Below are 16,808 nucleotides of genomic sequence, written 5' to 3'. Positions count from 1 at the left end.
TCTGTTAAAGGGCTTTAATGCTGCCTAGATCTTTACAAATCAATACATTTCATATATTTCTCTTTGTATGTTTACAGACTCTTTCATTTTCTCGGCATTGAAACACTTTGGAAGTAGTGCGATTAAGATTCTCCCTAAACTCCTTTGAATAAAATGTTAATCTTTTTATGGTTTACCTAATCTACTGTGGCTATTTGAGATTATATAAAATACCGATCTAGAAGAGATTTCAAAATTCTTTCTGCACACACTTGTATTGGCCCTAATCTCTAGAAATCTCCCAAGATCCAACCAGCTTTAGGCCAAATCTTTGGCTGTTTCTTTTTTTCTTATCAGCAAGCAAGTCTCCCACAGTTTTACACTGTGGAAAGGATGCTGTAAGGTAAAGGTTATTGAATGTTCTGCTTGTTTCATGTTTTGTTTATTTCTTATTTAAAGGCATCAGTCATCTTGTGTACAACTTACTGAGCAACTAGAAAATAAAAAGGCTGCGTCATTACTATTGGCACAAAGTCAAGAACGCCAACGAGAAGAGCTAAACAAGGTATTTCATATTATTAAGTATTTCCAGATCTTAACTGCAATATAGAATTTTAGAAGAGAGCAAAGTACTGACCTTGAGTATGTGCATATGCAGAAGAGAGCAGGAAACTAAATTGTGGTTTTAGGAGAGCATGAAGTTTTCGGATACCAAAAAGTTTTCACATGTTGTTGCATTTCTGGAGATAGTTGTATAGCTGTAAAATTGACATTCTGATTCTGTGCGCTAACAACAGAGCTAGCTACTTCACTGAAATAACAGAAGAGACCATGTCTGAGTATCACTGTGATTCAGATAATACCATGCAAGTAATTAACCCTTCAAGGATATGGAGAGTTATTATGGAGTAATTAATAGGCTATAGGAGATAAGTAGTAGTTTGGATGTGCTCTCAGATGTAAGATACGCTAACAGATCAACTGATACAAGTCACTATGGCAGGTTCCCATGCAAGGCTAAGCTTAATCCATCACCTGCTGCACAGCCCAGGGCAGTGCTCTTTAGTTTGAACTGTGCATCACATTGCACTGCACACTTTGGAAGTGGCACTGTGGAACGGCATATGGCTTGGCAGGCCAAAACGCTCGGGGAGTAAGGATGCTCAGAACTCCTCTTACAGGCATGTTGTGGTTTTGCTGAGTGGCAATGTAAGCAAGAATATCTCTAATTGGATGCAGCTGACTTGGATGCAGCAATTTTGGCATGACAGTCATGATCTAGCCCTTAGGATTTTTGCATCTACATCTATTTGTTTACAATTCTCATATTTCTGTGTAGTTTGCATAAATAAAAATGAAATGCCATCTGTTACTGATTGTGTACAGTACTGTGAGGAATTATTAAAATGGGTTCAAAGGTTATTATACTGGGCTTTGTAGTTTTATTTCTTACATAATAAAAAAATCTATCAGTACTAAATTGTTGATTATAGTAGAAAGATTATGAAAACAATCTTTGTGTTGTCAGAGAGGACTCTACACTGGAGATAGTGCAGAAAGTTTGACCTTAAATTGTATATATAGTGGCAGGAAAAATTCTCATAAAATGATTTACCATATATACTCTTTATTTCTAACATAGTTTCTCATTAAAGAGTCTCTAGATTGATTTATTTATATTGCTCCTAAGTTAATTTAGGCAGCATTAAACTTATTTTAAACCTAAATTAACTTAGGAGCAATATAAATAAATCATACTTAGGTTTATTGAATGGATATTTCCTTGCATATTCTTTGCCATAAATTCCAATTCTTAAAATTAACATTATTTTTATTACATTTTTTAAAAATGTTGATTTAAATGCCTTATATTTTGTCCATTTCTAATACTAAATAGGCAAATGAAACCACAAGAGAAGTGTTGAAAAAAGATGTAAAAATAAATAAAGCTGTGTGCACTGACTCATGAAGACATTTTGTTATACAATTTCAAAAATCTCTGATTCAGTTAGAAGAATTGATGTCTTGGAAGCAACAGCCAGTCACCGATAGGTAGCAAGTGATGCGATCGTATTTACTGCACAATGTTTTTTCTTTTTGAAACATATTTCCTACAGATAAGAAACCGTGTTTATCGAGAGGAGCAGTCCCATCGCTCTGAGCAGGAAAGAATGAAGACCGAAATCTCTGACCTGACAGAAGAGCTTCATCAGAAGGAGATCACTATAGCAACTATCATGGAGAAAGCTGGTCTTCTGGAAAGACAGTTAAAAATGGAGTTAGAGATAAAAGACAAATTGTTAGCAAAACAACAGGTATGCAAGCAGGCAAAACCAGCCAACATCATTTTACTCCACACTGTTGATAATGACATAAATTATCTGTGAAAAAAGGCATTACATTTCTTGCTGTAGTTTTCAACAGCGGTGCTGTAATATCTGTGAAGTATTATTAAGCATCCAAATTGATACTGGAAGAAGAAAGCGCCAGAAAATGTCAGCTGTACATCTAAATTGCAATTCATTCTAACCATCAAATGCAGTTACCATTTTAACATGCAAAAGACACTGACAACTTCCAGTTTGTTGTTATTGTATGTGCTTTATCATTAGAAGCATTTATTAGATTATCTAGAACGCTTCCTAATTTTTCAAGTTCTTTTAAAGCTTTTTGAAGAATGTTACAAATCTATTTAGAAAATTCTGCTCAAAACTGTATGATACAGTGTTTTAATATCAAATTTCAGTTTTAAAAACGAATGTTATCTTCATTCCTTAGTTTTGTAAACCAAAAGAACCTTCATATTTAGAGATTCCTGGGTATCTCTGGGCTTTCTGAGAGGGTCACTGCATATTGAAAATTGTAATTAATGTAATACTTTACTTTTGATAATAAGAAAGTTAATGTCTGGGAGAATGAGAGACATCTCCTACTGTGTGACAGTCTTTACCGGGCCATATTCCCTATTGTATCACTAAAGAGTGGGTGTTGTTCCTAGGCTTCATGAATAGGATTTCATCCAGTTCCAGTGGCCTGCAAAATCCGTTGGTCTGGATCTTGTAACAGCATGTGAACTCCCTTATTTTCCTAAGTGATTACTTCTTTCAAACAGATACACAAATACAATGCCTATGATTTTATTTATCTTTTATAGATGGTTTAAGACTTCTTTCTAAGACTTTTAAAATACAGTATTGCTGTATTTTAAAAAATATATACTTAGTTTCATAATTCTTTATATTTTGTAAAATTAAACTCGCAAGTATCTATACTCAGTGTTACTTCAAGTTAACAGTAATATTCTTGTATTTAACTAAGAATTTAATCTTTTCCTAGTTGTCAGATTTCCGATACAAAGTTATCAAATCTGAAAATACACTACTAAAGGAGATGGTGGAAAACCAGGAGTGCAAAAGTTGCACGGTAATTTTTTTAAATCTATGCAATATGCAGAACAGTTACTGTAAGTGTAGATTGAGATTTGGTGGCTTGCATTAAATAAATAAATAAAAATAAGATTTATAACATAATCAAAACCAAGTGATATTCACATACAGCCTGCAGATGGGTATAGCTAGGAATAATTTTGACCTTAATTGTAGTAAGCTAGAAGTAAGCTAAACTTTTAGTAACTGTCTAGACACCAAACAGCTTCTGGGAGCCAATTTTTTGTAATTGACATCACATATTTCAGAAAATATTTATTTTTAAACGGTCATTCTCACAGATACCAAAATATGTCCATTTTTTACTATTTTACCCCTTTGTTAATGTGATATTTAAATAACAGTGTAAAAAATGGACACATTTTGCTCCCTCCAGCTTATTTTCAGAGTTTAGTATTTATTTCTCTCCAAACAGGGGATATTTAAAATTTAATTCACAAAAATTGTGCCATAATATCATGTAGAACTATAGTTTATATGGATATAATAAATATTATATATTGCTACCTTCCACAAACAGCTTCAAAATGTCCACTGCTGACATAACATAACTAGAAAAAACACTGGCATGTTGCTTGTAAGTACATTTTTGGGGAATTTGTAGCTTGTTAATTGTCTTACTGCAGATTGATAAATGCATGAAAGAATGTAACATTTTTCCAGTCCCTTAAAGTAGCGAATATGTCTATCAGTGATGTAATGCCTACACATACATATGTGCTATTAGGACTATATGTATGTGCATATATGATGTATTGTTGTGGAAACATAGATGGCTGTGTGTATGCATGTCTAGCTCTTCTCTGCAGTGATGGATTGAGAAGAGCTGTCTGACGAAAATCCTTGTAGGTATCACGTGTTTTTTTAAATTTTAACAATAAAATCCAATTACTAGATATACCAAGGTCACTACACATATCAATGTGTTTGAAGACTTAATAATTCTTTCGTACTAGTGTATTGTGGGGATCTAAAAATTAAAGATTGTGAGGTATTTGGTATTAAGATTGCAGGGACTGGAGGGAATTTTACAGATGTGTTTGTACAGCAGAGCACTACACAAATGAGTCCCAGCCCAAGTCAGCATGGTGTAATGCATCATCAGGCAAGGTGACTTGTTTAGATTTCAAAAGTAATGTAGCTGTGCCAGCTCAGTTTTGGGATTCATGCCATTATAAGTGTACTGCTGATTCTAGAGCTGCTAGTGGCAGGGTGCTTAGCACTCTCCTTCCTCTTCTGACACCCCTCTCCACTTGGGAGACATAGCTGAGCCTCTGCCCCACCTCCTTGCACAAAATATTAAGTTTTCTTGCACTTTCTGGCACCTCCGTGCTAGCTTGGCTCATAAATTTCCCCTAAAACTAGCCAAGCGAGGCAAGGCTTATAGGAAGAGATGGCATCGGATCAGTTACTGCAAGGATCAGACAAGCCCAGTTGTGCTAGGAGTATACAAAGAACTAAATCTTTAATACTCAGGAGTTATTGGGTTCCAATAAATAAGGTAAATCTAAAAATATATGAAAGCACAACTTAATAAAATGTGTGGATTTTTAGTCTTTTGTGTGTAATCTGATAAATCTTTTGAGAATTTTCTGTTGATGACAGTATACTGATGACAGCAAATATATTTACACGATGCAATGGAGTGTTCTGCAGAGAGAGAGTTCCAAATTAGCTAGTTCAGGTGTACAGCGCAGGCTTCATGGAATAGGTGATAGGACAAACAAGAACAGAATATCCTGGGTAGTCAGCTTCCAGAGCTAATCTCCATCTTCTCCTCTTTATATGCCAGTGGATGGACATTTTTAGCTCCTGGTCGCAGTGCACGTGTTGCTCCAGCTTTCTGTATTTTAGCTTGTATTCCGTGTGGGCGGAAGCAGGGTTTAGTAACACATACAGAGAGCACTGTGCTAACGTGGCTTTACTTTGCTGCTTCTGAAACTGAGGGTGACTGCATCTCAACACAGATATTAAATTGTGCCTGTAGACATTCCCTGTATCTGGTATAGTAATGAATTTCTATAATTTTTCTTGTTATTTTGGGTGGAATTGGTACTGGAGGGAGCAATACAGTCTGCAGCGATAGCTGCTATGGTTGCTTTTATGTCATAAGTTTTACAAAGCAGGAGATGAATTTACAACAATAATATTTTGAATGCATGTTTGTTGAGAAATTGTAATTTGGTTTATTGTGTTATAGAGGCTGTTATCCCTTCTTTTCCGTTTATCTACAATGTTTTTTTTTTTCTGGAGGCAGTTCTCTTGGTTTGCTATAAGTGCTATATGATTATATATGGTGGCTAGGTCTTTCTTTAGCATAGAACATTGTTTTGTGTTTGCCTGTTAAAAATACTGACATCCATTTATTGTGGAAAAAAAAGAACTATTTAATGATGGACTTATCTCCTTCAATAGAGTACAGATTTATCTAATGAAGAACATGGAAATTCCACAGCTTCCGTTCACAAACTGACACATGAGAATGTAAGATTACAAAATAGTCTTGTTAAACTACAAAATGACATAGAAACATCGATACTGGATTGCATGGATACATACGGAGAAACAGAGCACAGCTACCAAAGCCATTCAAAGACGCAAGAAAAGGAAGAGAGGTAATATTTAGACCGTACACCTATATGAAACTTCCTGTAAGTTTTTTGGACGCACCTAACTGGGCCAAGGTGTTAAGCTTTTTTTCTGTTTCTGTTCATTCAGAATTCCCACCAAGAAAAATATCAGACCAAGTTAGTATACTTGTAAGAATTTACTACATTTTTCTGGGTGGCTAACTGAATTTGGCAATAAATGAATTCCCAGAAGTATTTGATCATTATTTTAATATTTGTCTCATGAAACAACTTTAAGAAGTTTTCATGTGTTGCTTAAATTTTTTTTAGTTCCAGGGTTTGTAAAACAGGAAAGAATGTATTTTTAATGCCAAATAAAAACAAGACAAGGAAAGGATATAAAAACCAACATGAGAGGTAAACTACTCCACAGGAGGTTATCTTAATAAGCAGTTTGAACTACAAATGCTGCTGAAAAGCTTTGTGTCCCACCAGTTTCATTTGTTGAAAGTTTCATTAAATGTATTTTAATGCCTCATCTCGTTTTGGTGTTCTTGAGTGACCTGATTTTTAAAAGAAACATAATTTACATGCCCAGAATAAATCATTACTACAATAAACTGCTTGTTAGGGAAAAATAATGACACTTAGACTCATAGAAAACATTGTAGTGATGACTTCCTTCTTAATTCCCTGTATTTAGTGAAGCACTGAATTACCTTCAAACTGGTTAAAATCATGGCATTGCAGTACTAAAAAGAAAATTAAACTGCCTGCTAAACAATATTTCACAGTACAGAAGAATAAAAATTAATAGGAAGCTAAATATTTTGATTATTTGTAATGAAGAACTTAGATGACAGCACTAATGTAAAACAATTCTGTGAAGCAAAGTTTAAATAACTGGAGCAAAAATTGTACGAGCTTTCAGACTCGTACATTCAATCTTTGGCAAAATTTGAAGTTGTATTTCGTTCTGCAAAATAGAAAGGCATCCTTTATATCTAGCTACACTCTTGCCTAACATTTCCTTTTAAATATGATGCTTAGTGTTGAAGGTAGTATTCATGTATATGTAAATATATATATTTTATATGTATATATGTACATATATATGCATATACGTAATACACACACACACATATATATGGAAGTAGCAGGTATGGCTGTTTTCCTGCTAAGTTTCAAATGGTGTTGAAGATTTTGCTGAAACAAATATTGACAAACCAAGATGCAGACTATTCTACACCTGTAGATCTCATAATTTCACTAAAAATTGGTCAACGCAATTTTTGCTCATGCATCTTGAAGTAAGAAAAAGTAAAGATTTTTTTTTCCCATTTTCTCAGGAATTACACTTGCTCTACATGAGGAACTCTAAAATTTCATTCATCAGAATTTAAGTGTATGAGAGCTATGCAGGTAATTTGCAGAATTTTTATTTCATAGCCATTGAAGACCAGTTTTAAACCAAAACTGGGAGAGAGAAATCTAGGAGAGCTAAAGTTTCTCACCACAGAAATCTCAGCTGCACTACTGAATACAATTTAAATTATTATTCTAATTAATCTGATGAAACAGATACATTTGGCCTGGTTTTCAGGATCTAAACCATGCATTTGATTTCCTAAATGAAAAGCTATTTAGCTAAATAAATACATATACAGATTTTTAAAAATGTGCAAATTCCATGTGTTTTGTACATACACATCAGCCAGACAGTCTTTTTAAGATTGTGCCCTCTCTGTACTATCAGTTCTCTGTTCCCAAACAAATTCTCAAGATTTTCTGAGAAAACTAAAATTAAATTTTCAACCATCAACTGTAGGCAGATAAAGCAGGCTATTGATGTTGGTTGAGTTAAACTCTGGGGTATGTTTACTGGGATATATTACTGTGAGCATAAACCATGTTATTTCTGTTTTAATTTGCAGTTCTGTTTCCATGGTAATTATGGCACAGGAGAAAGGCCACAAAGACTTTTTTTACATCGTAAAAAAATAGAAAACATAGTGTTGGAGGGGGAGTGTTTATGTTTTCAGTAGTAATTATCAGAAGCTGTACTTTTTGTTTTTCCTATTTGCATTCAGAAAGCTAGAAAGGTTTGCACAATGAAAAAAAAAAAAAACAAACCCACACTTCAACCAAATATATTCTATAGTATTTTTCAGTCATGTCTCACAATCAGTACTGGAACCCTGGGCATGGGCACAGCCATTAGTTAGATTGGAGACCTCTAGAGAAAATACAAGAAATTGCAGGAAGTTATACTGGCGGTTTAGAAAGAGGCATAATTTCTTCTGTCTTTCAGTATATAGTGAATTTTCTAAATATTACAAGGTAAGATATGCAGGAGTGGCATCTTTTTGCTAAAAAAAAAAAATACTGCAGCCACATCCTACCTGTAACCACTTTAATTAATTACTGTTCTCATCTATGATAATTGACGTACTTCTAATTGCCTTTATTTAGACCTTGGCCACATACAGTTTATTTAAATTTTGGCATGGCTGAAGAGGGCTTTCTCTGATGAAGCTGATGCCTTTAGCCTGTTTCTTCTAAAATTAAAACATGCATGTCAGTTCCCAAATAAAGACTAATTATTTACCATAAAAATATACACAAAATACGTACGTGGTCAAGCCAAAGCGCACTTCATCCTGTGGTAAAAGTGAGGGGTAAAGGCTGGGACTGAATGTCTGCTGAGGTGGCTGGGGATCACTTAAAGGATCTGCGTTGACAGTGAAGTATCTGTCTTGAGGAGGTTTTCACTGTCCTTTGGAGGTCACACACTCCTAGTCGTAGTCACCACTGTAGCAGTTGTTGCAATAAATGAACTGGAAGCAGTGAGAACAATCTCTTCAGGAAAATATTTTTTAACCATTTTTAAAACCAAGCAGTTGTATTTGCAGGATAACAACACGAGTTCTGAAGACATTCTGGTCATTAAAGATCTGGTGTTTTCTTTCTCAAGACTGTGTCAAGCAGCACAAGGAGTTTGTTTAGCACCACTGAAGTTATTGATCGCATAGGGACAAGGCTGATTTTATAGATGAGTCTGGAAAAATCGATCCTGTCTATATAAAATCTCTTTGTGAGGACATTGTTCTTTCACTTCTTGTCCCCTATGTCACCATATCAGCAGTGCTATTATTTTAATATATGTTAAATACCCTGACAGTAAACCCACTGAAAGCATAAGTATTCAACTGCAGTTCTAGTGTATTTGCATTGCCAGTGTAAACAAATGGACAGTTTTCTAAAAATTTCCAGATACTTGCCTAGCTTTAAATTTGTATTCAAAGTAGAACTCTGTTCTTAGATATTATTTTCCACTGAACTGGCAGAAATTTAAACCCCAACTGTGAAACCTGTCTGAAGTGAAGGCACAGAATCCATATCAAAGCACCTAAATGTAAGTGTCATGTTTTTCCAAGATAGCAAACAGCCTCAGTAATCCCATGGATTGCAGTAGGAAGTGGAGTTCCTTTAAAAAATCACTAATTTTTGTGGGAGGTATCTGGTTTTACTATCTAAAAGCTACCATAACTGTAGGCACTCAAGTCTGAAAATTCTGTTCTTAGTGAAATAAGCTATAACATAACAGTAATAACTGTTATTAAATACATAGAGAAGGAGTTCTGAGGGGAAAAAAAAAAGGACACAGATCACATAGACTTTACTGTGGGTTTACAGAGGAAATTACTTCCAAAAAGGTCAGAACACAAGATGAAAAAAAAATCTGTGATTTTATTATTCATGCCATCTACCCTCAGATGTGGCAGTTTTTTTCACCATACCCTTCATCCAAACAATAGATGGATTGGAGAAAAAAAAAAAAACAACAACAAAAAAAGGTATTCTCCTGTGCCCAAAGAGCAGAGTGTATTTATTTAACGGAAAACATGAAAGAAAGGAGAAAACTGTGCCCCTATAAAGGCAGACATTTTCGGTGATTTAAAAAAATTGAAGGTTTGGTGAATATTCTCAGAGAGTTTTATGTTAGAATGTATAATAATAATAATACTAAAGTAATAATAATATTATAGCAACTTGCTTATAATTTGCTTTGCTGTAGCATTCAGCTTAATCACTACTTGTTTTACAATCAGATACAAATATGTTCTTCATTAGTGCTCCGAGGTTTTCTGCACAGTGCGTTTATGGAGTACTCAGTTTCATGTTTCAGGGCTCCTGTACAAGCAGGGTCCGTTAAGACTGCACAGCCACCCTCTCCCAACACCAAATATTTAAATTAAGATTAGAAAATGCTGGTGTGATCTTTCTGCAGAAAACACTGTCCTTTCCCTGTGCTTGGAAAATTCTTCTTTTTTTATTAAAAAAAAAAAATAGGCCTTTTCCCTGGATCTGAGCAGCACTGCATACTCTTGAATATTTATAATAATTATATTTTAGTGGTTTTCAAACAACTATCATGTTTAAGTATAGTAGTCACCTGCCAAGACTAAAATTTCTATTTTATTATAAGCACAGACTTCAGTACAATAGAAATTTTTACCTCAGTCAGAAATATTGTAACAGAAATGTAATAAAATATCAACTTTTTTTCATGCTTTGGTATATAATACAAGTAAAGATGCAATTGAAAATTAGTCTAATTCAGCAGACATCCAGGCAAGCTAGCCTGAAAATTCTCTGCTCTTATCAGTATGGTTTCAGAATTGGTCAATTAGAAAAGAAGATATTTTGAATTGGAAGAAAATAGTGTTCTTTTTTTCTCATTGCTGTTAACCATAATATAGTTTTTGCTTTACAGAACTACAAATGAATACATATACATATACATGCTTTCATATCCGTTCTGATCACTGTAAGTGGGATACGGGAGTTATAGAACATCATAATAAAATACTTAAAAATACTTTTGTAAGCTTGACAATTCCACTTATTGTTACGAAAGTTGTTCTTGTACAATTTTTTTAAAGTGTATCTTAAAAATTTCTTTATTTCTCATATTCATCTCCAGTGTGTTATCATTAAATAAGTGGCAAAATTAGTTTTGCAGTAAAATGCAGGATCAAAGATTCCTGTACTATTATGTATTTAACTTATTTAAACATTTATTCTAAATTCTAGATATTTGAACACAGTTACTTAAGGTGATATTAGTTCAAAATCAACTACTTATCCAACCTCTAATAGCAGGGGGGGGTTTGCATCTCTCTTGCACTCTGCTAGTTCATTTCCTCTATTCTTGTGGCTAAATTCGCTCTAGTTCCCATCATTCTTAAGCTAAGTTATCAAGACCTGGCTGCAGAGTGCTTACATAGCTCCTTCCACTGAAAAGGAGCTTTGGCAAAGGATGGGTAACGAACACTTCAGGAGTGTTGGTATCTTCTGTACCTGAAGCAAGTTTCTGTCTTAACGCTTGTCCTGCCATAATTATATGGCAAGGTTACTCAAATTAAGCTCCAGTGAAAAGTGTTTAAATAAGTGTGGTTTTGGTCACAGTTGATGCAGACACAGAATGCACACTGAGGCATTTACAGTAGCTTAGGTGGAAAGTTGCTAAATTGCTGCAACTTGGTAATGCTTCATCTTATGCCCGTAACTTCATGCATGAGCAGCTAAGTAATCAAAATTGCATAAACAAATAAAAGAAAAAAAACCTTGACTTTTCTGTGATAGCTTAGAGTTTTAACTGGTTTTCATACTTTGATTTTTTTTTTTTTCTCTTTCAGAACTTTCCAAAAGGAAAACGTGTGGGAAATGGAACGCCAGCAGACTGCTATGTTCACAGCCAGTGGATACCACAGAAACTGTAGTCCTGCTTTGTATGGCCAAGGCAATCCCACTGGTTCAAAAAGTGATAGAGCTTTGTCTTCTCATACACTTCACAGAGGTCTTGAAAAGAAAATAGATTATGGATCTCCATCACCACTAATGGAACATCCTTTGGGCTTTGGTGGTCCTGAAAAGGACAGAACAGGCAGCTTACTAAGCCCTGCTTACAATGCAGAAGAAATCAAATTATCAGTAAGTATTTTCCTGTAACTATAACACATAACATTCTCAAAGATCCATCTGTAGACCAAATGAAGCCTCGGAGGAGCCAAAAATTAGATCAACTCTGTTGTCATTGTCATTTTATACAGTGCCAGCCCAGCAAAAATGGAAATACCTTATCCTAACATAAATGCAGTTTTTCTGGAGATTAAACCTCCCCTGCTGGGCCATACCTCTGCTCTAATAACAATAGTGATAATTACCTGCCATTAGGTGACTGTGAGAGAGATTTCTAAGATTTTAGCTCGTTGCCTTCTATATTGGGGCACTCTGCTTCCTATCGCCTTCTGAAAGGGCACGCTGCTTTAAGTGCATTTCCATAACGCCTGCAAACTTACTGCCTTAAGTGCTGTTAGACAAATCAAGTTTCTACAGCGTTCAATTGATGGATGAAATTAGAGGAATTGCAGCAACTATTTTCTATGTGTCAGCTATTGTATTTGGAAAGGAACATAAATGACAACTGCTGTAATCCTTATTTTTCTTGAAATGAAAGAGTAATACTGCAGCATTCTTTCGTTCAGTCTTTGTAGGCTGGAGATAACCAACCTCCATGACATGGGATAAATCCCACTTTGCCTAAAGCAACTTCTTAGGAAAAACTTTCCATAATTCTTTGACTTTAGATCTCTCTTTAAATTTGAGCTTTATCCTCTTCCTGGGAAGCAGGGATTGCAGCGCAGCCCTTCAGTGACCGTGGTCCCAGCGGCTGTGTCCCAGTAGTCAGAGAACAGCGAGAACCACATAGTCCTAGGTGGTTGACCTCGCTTCCATTTTTATATTCTTACATTTCACAGGAATTTTAAGTAAATGGCTTTTGGTTTCTCATGTCTTGGGAGTTTTCCTCTTTAAACTGCTAATGAGAAAAATAATTGTCTGGACTTTTTCAGGAGAGTCTGAGAAACACCAGTTCTCCTCCTCACTTCTGTCAGAAGTGTCAGGAAGAAACAGCAGACCACAAAGCTTTTGTTTCTGGCCAGCGCAGGAAGAATGCCCATTCTGAGACACTTTTGCAAGCTGCAGGGAAACTGTTTCCCAGATGGTGCTCAAGGACAGGGTCAATGCCAAGGCAGTTGACTAGATTATCAGGAAAACACTTTACAGCTGGTGTGTGGGCAAAGTACACAATGCAACTATTAAGCAAGAGATATTTCTCATACAATCTAAGTCCAGATCAGTGGCATTGAAGCAGGTACGAGTTCTGAAGAGCGTCAAAATTAAATCATCACTCAGACTGACATTGGATACCACAGCTTTAGGGCAGAGATGATTCAACAGTCTGTTAATCTAGAGTTCTGTTTTCAGATGGAAAACCATGGCATCAAGGAGAAAGAGGAAAAAAAAAACCATACAAAGTGTTGTAAACCAGAGTTCTTTGACAGAATTTTCTGGACTGATGTTTCACCTAAGTGAACTCTCCAGTATGTTCAAAAGTTGTGAAGATATTGTAAGGGACTATTTTTCTGAAGAATATTTGTAGCTCCAATTGAAAACATTGGAATTGCAGGTGATGTCCTGATACCTACCAAAATTATTCTGTTGGTATTTAGGGAAAAGAGAAAATAATCTCTGAGGCTTTAGAGTAAGAGTTGTATCTCTCCTCCCAGTACAGAATCTCCTGCCAACCTTAGTAAATGTTCCACTGGAACCTCTGTCCTTTCACATTCTTACTCAGAGATTACATGTGTAGAGGAAGTCACTCTTCCCTTAGAGCAAACTAGAAAGCTCAGCTGGGATTCACTGGAAATTCCAATAACCCCCAAAACTGGCTTGTTTTGAGCCTTTCCAAATCTAGGGAAATACTTCTTCTCTGAACAGCACTTTGGGCTGTGCTCTCTTTCTCAAATTAATAATGTCAGAAAATGGTTGCCTGATCCACTCCCTGTCTCTGGGAAGAATATTCCATAGAACAGTCCAATATCCAGCCTCAGAAAATAAATAACTAAATAAATAGATAAATTAAATAGCTAATAAGATTATTTGCAGCTTCAGAATAGTCCATTTCCACAGTATGTGTCCCTTTCAGCTGGAGTAAGCAGTTGTGTACATTGTGCTTCCCAATCTGGATTTTTAACTTTTAGTCACAAATACCTGCTCCTGTTTCTCTTCAGATGATGGACAAGACATCGTCTGTTCTTACTTTCAAGACTTCCAAAGACAAGAAAGACTTAAGCTGCAGCAAGGAAAATTTAAAGGAGGCATTGGGAAACTTTCTAACATTAAGGATCAGTAATTGCTTAATAAATAGACTGCAATGGAAAGTTGTGGGAATTCCACCACTGGACATTATTAGGAATGAATTTGTCAGTGCTGATCCTACTCTGAGGCACGCTGTGGTCCATGCCTCTCACTCTTAGGTGTTACTGTTACCTAGCTGGTTAGGTACTTAGGCCTTCAAAAAGCCTTCCTACGTTGCTCGGCAATTTCCTAGGCATCTCAATTTTGATTTCTGTATATGAGCAGAAGCATGTTGAAGACAAGCATCTATACCTGCTACCTAAGATGCATTGCAGTGTAGGGTTAGCGTGGTCATGATTTGACCACTAAATATTAGAGTATCCTAAGTGTTAAAGCTTTCCTGCTGGCCTGCTGCAAGTGCATCAGAGAATGCTGGGACAACTCATGGGGCAAGAAAGAGGTTAACTCTAGACAAATTAATTAGGCAATCTGTGAGAAAGCATAGACTTAGCTTCCTGGAGTGCTTCTCCCCAGCAATCCAGGTTAATTCATAAGCACTTTGAGGAGTTCTTTCTTAAGGAGAAAACATATTTAACATGTGGAAATACGCATCTCTATCAGGTGCACTCCTTCATTTCCAGCAAATGGTGAGGCAAAAAGGTGATTCTTATTTCTACTCTACACCAAAGAAATATGGGATCAGCTGACATTGTGGAAATGAAAAAGTAGAGTCCTCGCTGCTTAACTACCCAACTGAAAGCTTACTGTTAACCCCTTTCTGTCCAGCTCCAGTTAGAAAAATGAAAGACAAAAGAAGCATTATCTGAGGAAAATAAATTCCAAACTAGGACCATGAATCTCATCTGAGATACTATTCTAGACTAATAACTCAATCAGTTATTAAAACTATTTAACATGTGGTTTAATTAAGATAATGCATGTTAGTCATCTTTCTCCATACATGGTCATATAAAGACAGAAAATTATCTTTCTCTTACTCAGTATTACAGCTCCTATACTAAGTTTTTTCTCAGTCAACTGTTAAAAATTCATGTAATAAAATTGTATTTATACAAATAAACATTGACTTTATTTAAACAAGCGTAATATATTTAGGCAAAGAAAAATTATTTCATATTTCTTTTGATAAAGACATTCCAGTGAATGCATCTTAAGTATTAGCAAAAAGAATTAACAAAAATTGCTGCTTAAAAATACATAACTTGTTCCAGCAAAGACTCACTCATGTCCTTTGCTTTATTCAACTCTGCATCGCGTGACAACCATTTTAAGCCTGATTTTGGTATGGTTTATGTCTCAGTCTACTAAATGCTCATTAAATGCCAAGAAGATTATTCAGTGAACTAGTTGCAGCAAATAAAATTTAGTACATTCTCCAGAATGTCAGGGCTTGAAGTTGATAGTACTGAAATGAGCATAGGTTTTCTTCTTTTCCTCAGAAATCATCACATCACAGAAGCAGAGAGCTGAAATTACAGGAGGCAATCAGCAGTACCCAACACTAGTTATATTTTGTAATTCCAAAAAACAGATTATTGTCCTCTGTCCTGGTCTAAAATATACAAGTGACTAACGTAACCTTTAGCTGATCAAAAGACTTCGGCGTTTCTGAAGCAGCTTAGTTCTGTTTAATGTGATATTTAAATTTTTAATGGCAAATCTGCATCCTAATGCTGTGAATATCACAGGTATTCAAGCATAATCTTCACATTATGTCATTTAGGCACCTGAATGATGTTAAAAACATATCCCCAAATTCATGTTTTCTTGGAGAGATCTAAGCCTTATAGCTGCTATAGTTAAGATGATTTTAAAATCTAAAATTTGGTAATGCAAACATGTTGTAGTACTCGCTGCTTTTTACTAACCATGATTTTCTCTTCATTGCTCAGACTTCCCCTGAGATGTCCATCCTTGCCACAACAGAAAAGTTCCTTCAAGAGGAAGAGAAACATACAAAAGAGTTTGAAGAACGTTTAAATTTGCACCTTGAAGAACTGCAAAGACATTCTGAAAATACTCTAAAAAAATACACCAGGATACAGCAAAGCAGGCATACCTAAGCCCATCACATAATTAAGAAAATAAAACCAAGTCATCATGCATTACTTTCTTAGAACTAAAATCTGTAACTAGCTGCTTAATGTATTTAGGCACATGTATTTTTAACACCAAGGTTTCAGTAAGATAATCATCCTCCTAAGGATTTAGGTGTATTGTAAAACATATCCTAAAATATGCAGGTTAGTTTTGCATAGTTAAATTGTGTGCAGCAGAGATTAAGTAAGTTACTCGCAATTCTGTGATGTACAGAGGGCTAATAAGTAGAATCATTCCCTTGAAAATATAATCACCCAAGAGAAATTCTCTAGATTGCACAGAACAAGAATGAGAGGGGCCTTTAGCCATGTCACAGCTTCTAACATAAAGAGCTTATCTATGCTCTGGTTACTCTTGGCCATAGGAACCACCCTTGAGACTCCTGAAATGAGAAGGTTGAGCTCTTTCTTTCTTGCACTGTAAGCCATGCAGGTCCATGAGAGGAACATGGATAGACAAAGCATGTGTTTTGAAGCCATCCGTATTG

At 35.5% G+C, this 16,808-nt stretch overlaps 1 protein-coding gene across 1 annotated transcript in view; it reads left to right on the top strand.

The window, feature by feature from the left end:
- Positions 1-16,570, top strand: part of DEUP1 (deuterosome assembly protein 1) — a 46,433-nt gene extending 29,863 nt beyond the window's left edge. The window contains exons 8-13 of the mRNA XM_086742727.1: positions 439-544; positions 2,097-2,294; positions 3,316-3,402; positions 5,841-6,040; positions 11,698-11,992; positions 16,114-16,570. Of these exons, the coding sequence (XP_086598853.1) occupies positions 439-544; positions 2,097-2,294; positions 3,316-3,402; positions 5,841-6,040; positions 11,698-11,992; positions 16,114-16,284 (1,057 nt within the window). The 3' untranslated portion in view covers positions 16,285-16,570. The remainder of the gene's footprint in view (positions 1-438; positions 545-2,096; positions 2,295-3,315; positions 3,403-5,840; positions 6,041-11,697; positions 11,993-16,113) is intronic.
- The last annotated feature ends 238 nt before the right edge of the window (positions 16,571-16,808 follow it).

The sequence above is a fragment of the Chlamydotis macqueenii genome, chromosome 1 (genome assembly GCF_036417535.1).
Source record: "Chlamydotis macqueenii isolate bChlMac1 chromosome 1, bChlMac1.mat, whole genome shotgun sequence".
In the NCBI taxonomy this organism is placed as follows: Eukaryota; Metazoa; Chordata; class Aves; order Otidiformes; family Otididae; genus Chlamydotis; species Chlamydotis macqueenii.
The sequence above is the reverse complement of the archived record's forward strand: the minus strand, read 5'-3'. Positions and strand labels throughout refer to the sequence as shown.